General features: G+C 32.5%; 1 protein-coding gene across 1 annotated transcript; it reads right to left on the bottom strand.

Annotated features, from left to right (window-relative positions):
• Positions 1 to 5214: 5214 nt before the first annotated feature.
• On the bottom strand, positions 5215 to 7947 carry LOC142629718 (receptor-like protein 54). Its single transcript, XM_075803758.1, has one exon. It carries the CDS (start codon positions 7933 to 7935, stop codon positions 5443 to 5445), a length of 2493 nt encoding a protein of 830 aa, XP_075659873.1. The 5' UTR covers positions 7936 to 7947; the 3' UTR covers positions 5215 to 5442.
• Positions 7948 to 8291: the final 344 nt, after the last annotated feature.

Here is an 8291-nt window from a genome sequence, read left to right as displayed (position 1 = left end):
GATAACAACCACTTTATGTGAGGTTTAATACATATAATAATTCTTGTAAAGTTTCTCATCCGAACTTATCTAATATTCCATTCTAATGACTCCTGAATGCAATCCAAAAAAATTGTGTGTACGTGAACCTGAGAGAGATAAAAAAAATTAGGGTTAAACCAAGTATTTTTTTTTAAAAAAAATTAATCAACAAACCAAAGTTAGAATTTAACTCTATCATGGACTATTTAAAATCTAATCACCACATCATCAACTATTTAAATAAATAACTAAATAAAAAAAAAAAATTTAACGCCAAAAACATATACAATGATGGTAAAAAAAAAAAAAAACTAAAAAACTTTAATGCCAAAAACATATACAATGAAGGTAAAAAAAAATTCTTAAAAAGAAAAAAAAATACGTAGAAAGGGAAAAAGAAGAAGAAGAAGAAGTGAGAAAATAGAAGATAAAGATTTTTTAGAATTTAACTCTATCATGGACTCTTTAAAATTTAATCAAATTCAAATTTTCAAAATTACATTTTTTAAAAAAAGAAAAAAAAAAAAGAGTAAACGTGATACATATAAAAAAAAATAAAAAAAAATAGAACTCAAAGAAAATTATTCATAAACCAAAGAAAAGAAAACAAAGAGAAACTTGCAAAAGATATAACCTGAAAATTTGTTGGTTGAATGCTTCTTTTGTAGCATAAGGTAGCTCTGTCTTTGAATCACAATACCTACAACATGAAATGACAATTCATTAAGAAGTACAGAGGTAGAGTACATGAAGGAATCATTCATTTCAAAATTACATTTAAAAAAAAAAAAAGAGTTAACGTGATACATATATAAAAAATAAAAAATAAAAAGTAGAGCTCAAAGAAAGTCAACATAAACCAAAGAAAAGAAAACAAAGTGGAACTTGCAAAAGATAGAACCTGGAAATTTGTTGGAGCCTCTGACAATAAATTTCTTTAATCTGAAGAAAAAGAAATGAGGATGTAGAGCTAAACTAAATGTCTTCAATCTGAAGAAGAATGAGAGATAGAAAGTGAGATAGAAACTGCAAAGTGTACATGAGTTTGTAGGTTTTAAAATGTAGGAGTTTTAATTTACATATTTATCCTTATTAGTTGAAAACTTTTAAGTGGATATGATGAGGATACTTTAAGCATCCAAAATGTGGAATCCAAACAGGAGAAACCCCTTAAATAGTAGTATAGATAATACAAATATATAAATAAACAATGAATGTGAATGCTGTTGCTAAAAGGGATTTTTTTTTCTTTTTCAAAATAACATCATTTTTCTAACAATTTCGTTAGTTAGCATTATTTGGAAACTATTTAGGGAATTAACATCTCGAGTTTGTGAGAATCGAATTTACTGTAGCAAATCGAGTGGGCTAGGTTGGAGTTCAATAGAAACTCGAGTTCCTTGCTCTTTTTCGTTTTCCTTCGTCCTTTGTTCTCGAAAACAAACCCACAAAGACCAAATCAAGAACTACCTCAACAACCCATAAACAAACCCAAAAACACCCACCCACGGCAGAAACCACACCCACTTTAGGAACAAACCCACAAATCACAAAAATGTTTTTGGTTCGAGTTGAGAGAGATGAGCTGGAGATCAGACCACTGCCAATGGTGGCGATGATCGTTGGAGGAAGAGCCAAGGATCTCGGCCACGGAAGTTCAAAGAGTAGAGTAGTGGGTTCGTTGTTTTTTATTGATCTGGGTTTGTTGTTTCCTTCTTCTTTGTTGATTTGCCTTCTTTGTGATCTCTACCTCTTTCTTCTTAGTGAATCTATGAAACTCAAATCTTAGAGACTCGATTTCTACATTGATTTTCATAAAAATCAAGTCTTTAATACTCAAGTTGCTACAGTAAAATCGAGTCCCACGCACTCGAGATATTAGTTTCCTAAATAGTTTGAAAATTATGCTAGCTAACGAAATTATTTTCAAAATAGGTGTTATTTTGAAGAAAAAAAATCTTGCTAAAAGTGTTCTAGCCGTTAAAAATTCAAAAATATGCCAACGTGTGAAATGGAAAATAAAAGAAAAACGTTATTTTCATTTTTTTTTACTTCCGAAATTACCCTTAATTTAAATATAAGAAATGTCGTTAAAACTGTAAATAGAAAAAAAAAATTAAAAACAAGAAACTTATTGGTTAACTAAGGGCATGTTTGATGGTGGTGCAGTTCAAGTACTCTTGTTCAAAATGATATGAAAACTATAATTTAAAAAGTGTTGTAAAAAAAATACATATTTAAACTTTAAAGTGCTTATAATACAAAAAATTTGTTTCGTACAATATTTCAAATAACATATTTTAAAATAGGAAAAAATATAATTGTACATTTGGCATGTGCATGGTTTTTTTTTTTTTTTTTTGTTAAAAGTAATGAATAGAATGTTATTTTACGAAGAAAAAAAAAAAGAGAGAAGTACAAAGTGGTGGGCCGGTAGGAGAAAAAAAAAAAACTCTAGTCTTGTCAATAGGGTCCCACCATTTTCAACTAAAAAAAAAAAAAAAAAAACCACTCAGCAACGTTAAAAACTGGTATGGTGATTTTCCTATCAAAATAGTAGATTGATACAAAGTTCTTATAATAAAATAAATAAATAAAAAACTTTCCATTGTTATCAAAAGCTGCAAGACTTTAGACAAGTACAAATATCTCATGCATGTAAAACAAGAAGGCAATCAACGGGCTTATATATTGGCATAGTATGCCAAGAATATTTTGAGAAAGATGTCAAAACAATATTTGGGCCTACAAACCCATGTCACAATAAATTTCATTTGATAGACCTATCTCTCGTTCCTAATATAGATATCATCCTGCAAAAATAGAACGAGAAGTTTTGATAAGCAAACCAAATCTGCAATACTCCCAACACATTCTCCTTTAGCAGTTACATCACCAATGTTTTCTCCTTCATTAAAGGCTATGTAAATTGGTGTACGAGTTGACGTTGATATTTTTCAATATCATGAGCCCAAGCAAACTCAACCATGTTTGGATTCCTCTATCCAAGTTACATATGAATCAATATTCTTGGCACACTGCAGCCACATTCTTTACTACATTAGCAGTAGTATGCCAAGAATATTGATTCATATGTAACTTGGCTAGAGGAAAATCCAAGCATGGTTAAGTCTGCTTTGACTCATGATGTATCAATTTTAACTTCGTTTCAATAAAGTTACAATATTCTTATATATAAAAAAAAAAAAAAACTAAACTCTCGCACGTTACTTTTGTTTTTGTTCAAAATTATTAAAAGAAAAAAAAAAGGCAAAACTTTCGGAGCAAAACACCTTATGTTACTTATGTTTTTGTTCAAAATTGAAATAAGCCTATGTTCTAATTTTTTTTTCTTTTTTTTGGTGGAAGCCTGTGTTCCATTTGAACTTACACCTCACGTAAATGAACGTTACTTTTGTTTTTGTTCAAAATTGAAATAAGCATGTGTTCTATTTGAACTCAAATTACTTTTTTGTCTCAATACTTATCTTTATCCCATGTTTCCCATCCCATGCAGTTTTATTTAAAAAAAAAAAAAAAAAACTATTCATCATTCTCAATGAAAATAAAGTGAAGAAAACCTAGGGCTCATTTAGTAAGTGTGTTTAAATAACAGTTTTAAGTTTTTTTGAAAATACATGCGGGTGAAAAAGTGTATGAAAATGCGTGTAATATTGTTTAAAAACAAAAAACATGTATTTAAAATTATGTATCAAACAACCCCCTATGCTCCGTTCTCAATAAAAATAAAGTCAATTATTGCTTTTTTGACTTACAAAAATACCTTTAATTTAATTAACTTATCCTCTCTCTCTCTCTCTCTCTCTCTCTCTCTCTCTCTCTCTCTCTCTCTCTCTCTCTCTCTCTCTCTCTCTCTCTCTCTCTCTCTCTCTCTCTCTCTCTCTCTTGAAAGACTTATCGTTATTCCTAAAATATAAGAAATGGTTAAAACCATGATTTTCAGACCCGGGCCGGACCAAACCGTACGGTCCGACCTGAGTAACTGTTTGTAGACATCAAAATTTTTATGATGTATCCACAACCGTCCAATTGATCATGATTGAGTATCTTTGATCAAATTAATTTCCAATTGATAATGTGGACAACTAGCAAATGAAATCAAGTCATGTGGTAACATCAAATGAAGAAAGCCATGTGGCAACATCTAGGAAAAAAAAAAAGGACTCATATGGAAGGTTCTTTAAAATGGAAAACCAAATTAAATTCATAATTCATAATTAACTCTCAATAAATGCTGAGAGAAAATTCAAAATCAAATGCTATTGAGTTGCTTATGAATAAAGGCTTCTTCTATGAGAAAAGGACATAGAAACAAAGAGAGAAAAACTCTACTAACACTCTACAAAAATAAAGAGTCTTCTCTAAGTCCAAAAGAGCATCCTGGCTCCCTCAAAATCAAGCTCATTCCTACTTCTTCAAATCAAAGTAACTAGGGATTTTCCTTCAATTTTGGTTGAGATCAAGCCAATGGCCCTCAACTTCAAATCAAATACATCCAATCACACATCCAACTTGGAGACATCAAGGTACGATTAAAGATCAAACTTTATAGCCTTTCGGATCGTAAAGTTTCTTGGAGATTGAATCAGAGGAATTTTATTGTATTCTTTTATTGTAAGAGTCATACTAAGGATTGTACTCACATATATACAAATCAATATAAATTGAAAATTTGTTACAATATTTCCTAACTGTGTGATTTATCTTTTTACGAATTTTGTGTGTACAATCTAGATTTTTATTTTTTAGATAAGTGAATAGTAGAGAGTGTAGATAAGGTTAAAAATAAATAAATAAATAAATAAGGCACAATAAAAAATGTATTTACCACTAAGTTATCACTTGAAACCCTACATAAGCTCCTGATTTAAATAAACTTTATTTAACTTGGCTCTTCAAGAAAAATTTCTCACTCTTAATTTATGCTAGACATTAGTAAAATCAATGAATAATAGCTTATCCTATTCTAGGCTCGTGTTTTGCCAAGCTCTGAGAATGAAATTTGAAGTTACAAATACAATTTAGCTCTCTCACTCTTTTTATTTTTTTTATTATATATATATATATATATATGATTTTTTTAATAAGAGTTGCAAACCTTCATACATATACGACATCAAACATGCAATATTTCAATACCATCATAACAAGAAAGAAAGTTCAAAAGAAAAATTAAAGACAATGCAATGACAAAATATATAAGACCGTAATACATTACAAACATGGTAGATTTCCGTAGGTATGTATCTGCTAGAAAAGAAAAGAAAAAAAAAAAAAAAGAACTTCCTGGACGGAAATCTCTGAAGAAAATCTTGGATAAAATCCAGCTACTGCATTGCTTCATTTTCCACCTTTCTTCTTTCACTTTTACTGCTTTCTTCCAAAATTCTTGAGAAACCTCTACAACTTTTTTATGGTTAGGTTATTCCCAATAACAACCCCATTTATTAATCCACTCTCATATTCCATCATTATAACTACCCAATCAAATTTACTTGGGAAATTTGACCCTTCATCTTGTTTGGAATTCGGTGGTGGTTGTGTCAATGTCTTAGAAATTTTGCATTTCTTAGTCAAAGGCATACCACACAAACCTATGTTTCCCAAATATGAATCATTTCCAAAGGTAGAGAATTGTTGACCTTGTGGAATAGGCCCTGTAAGATGGTTATTTGAGGCATTGAAGAATTCAAGAAATGTGAGATGCAACAATTGCGGAGGAATCTCTCCTGATAGCCTATTTTGAGAAAAGTCCAAAGATTCAAGTTCCATTAAGTTCTCTAAGGAAGATGGTATAGGACCAGTGAGCATGTTGTTGGATACGTTGAGCAAATGAAGCCCCTTTAGATTTCCAATGACTTCTAAAATTTCTCCATCAAATTTATTGCTTGAGAGATCAATAGCTACAAGATGATCTTGGATCTTTTGATATAGTGTCTTGATGCCTTTGTTTGTCATTTCCAAGGTGTAACTAAAATCATTTACAAAAATGGAATAAGGTGATGGGGTGCTTGTGTCTGCAACCATATAAGCATTATCCTCGTCAAATGTCAAGTTGGCAACTTTCATGGAGGTCCAACTTTGGAAGTGCTCATATGGTAACTTACCTGTAAAGTTATTGAAAGAGACATCAATGATTTGCAACTTGGGGAAATCAAGACTGCTTTCAGGTTTCCCAATTGCACTATGGAACCCATTAGATTGCAGACTTAGGACCCTCAACCTTGGAAGCTTCCCCAACCAAGAGGGAAAAATGTCAGACAATCGATTGTTACCAAGAAGAAGAATCTCTAGCATTGTGCAGTTGGACAATGATCTTGGTACTTGCCCTTCTAATTGATTATAACTTACATCAATTGCTTTCAATCTACTTTGTTCCATGTAAATTCCAGGAAGAATTCCACGGAAATTGTTGCTTTGTAAATTCAATACTACCAAATCACTCAAATTGCTCAAGCATTTGGGAAGCATGCCCCCCAAGTTGTTGTGTGAGAGATCCAGTATTGCAATTGAGCTAAGATTGCAGAACAATGGTGAGATTTCTCCAGTCAATTTATTGTTTGTGATATTGTATTGGGCGATGGAAGGTGGAGGAATTGGAAGTGATCCTTGCAGCTTGTTGGAAGAGAGATCCAAATCAAGTAAATTGTCCCATGGAAGAATAGGCGGACTGTGGTTGAAAGACTCAAAATTTGTAAGGAAGTTGTGGGATAGATCCAACGAGAAGAGAGTTTGTTTCCCCATGTTGAAAAGCCAGTTTGGTATTTGACCCTGAATTTTATTGTTGGCGAGAGACAAAATCTTCAATTCTTGTTGGGAATGCAAGAAAATTGGAAATTCAGTCAAGTTACATGCATTCAAAGCTAAAATCTTAAGCTTTGGAGTACTGGTGTTGAAAGTCGAATTAATGGGGAATGATAAATGGAACCCTGAAAGTAGGAGTATAGTTAGTTTTTTTTTATTCAGAAGTAAGTCCAATTCTACTCTGCCACTAAGGTATTTGCCTCTTAGACTCACAGTCTCAAGATTCGGAAGTCTACAAATTGACTGTGGAATTGAACCATGGAATTTATTATCACTAAGGTCTATGTCAGTTAGTTGGGTAAGGTTTCCAAGCCAAGGTGGAATTTGACCAGTTAGTTGATTGTTATGTACCAAAAACTGGGTAAGCTGGGTCAGGTTCTTAAGAGACATGGGAATGTCACCATACAATCCGCAGCTGCTCAGGTCAAGAGATTTTAAAGAAGGCAAGTTGGCCAAGATGTGAGGTACCGGGGAAGATAAGTTCACCCTCCTGAGATGAAGAAGTTTGAGGCTGGTAAAGTTCTCAGCAACACTTTTTAGGCCGGGATTTTGGAGTTTCAATGGATTGAATGAGAGATCAAGGGAAACCAAGTTGGAGAGCTCAAAGATTTCTGGTGGAATTTGACCACTGAAGGCAGACATAGAGAGGTTGAGATATGTTAAGTTTGAGAGGTACCTGATGCTTGGGGGAATTTGAGAATAACTGAAGTCATTATCAGCGAGATTGAGCTTTTGAAGGTACACAAGGTGGAAAAGGCTGCTGCTAGAGTTGAAGGAGCCATACAGTTGACTGCTACTGAGGTCAAGGCCAATCACGTAACCTGTACCTCTATCACATAGGACACCATCCCATGAACAACAATCATTCCTTTCTCCAGAGTTCCAAGATGAAATCTTTGGATACGCAAAAGGATCAAAAGAAGCACTCACATCAATTTCAAGGCTTTGCTTTAATTGCAACAAGGCAGAACTCTCAAAATCTTTACACACTGGCTGAGTTGATAAAGAGGAACAACTATTTAGATAATGAAAAATCGACAAGAAGAAGAGCAAGCGCATAGATATCAAGAGACACATGGATGACCCCATATTAATATCTTGAACAAACTCTGTTAGCGCACTGATAATTTTGAAACTAGGAGTGAATTTCTTTTATAGACAAGATTCAGAGCTAGTGCAATTACATCATTGTACATGGATATTTTTTTTACATGTAAGCATTTATAAGTGCAATGGACCACCTAGTTGCCATGTTGACGGTGGTGGTCTCACGTAAAGAAAAAGCCAATATTTCTGTTAAGTCCCTCCAAAGTTAGGAAGATGTAACATATTATCCAACTTGGTTTCGCAATCTTGTCAGTTTTTTGTATTACACTAATAGAATCGTCAATAGTTTTAAAAATTTTAGTATTTAGAATTTTTTTTAAAAAACAATTTTATAGTAT

Source organism: Castanea sativa, chromosome 3 (assembly GCF_040712315.1).
Source record: "Castanea sativa cultivar Marrone di Chiusa Pesio chromosome 3, ASM4071231v1".
Taxonomy (NCBI): domain Eukaryota; kingdom Viridiplantae; phylum Streptophyta; class Magnoliopsida; order Fagales; family Fagaceae; genus Castanea; species Castanea sativa.
Note: the sequence above shows the minus strand (reverse complement) of the source record. Positions and strands in the feature narration are given on the sequence as shown.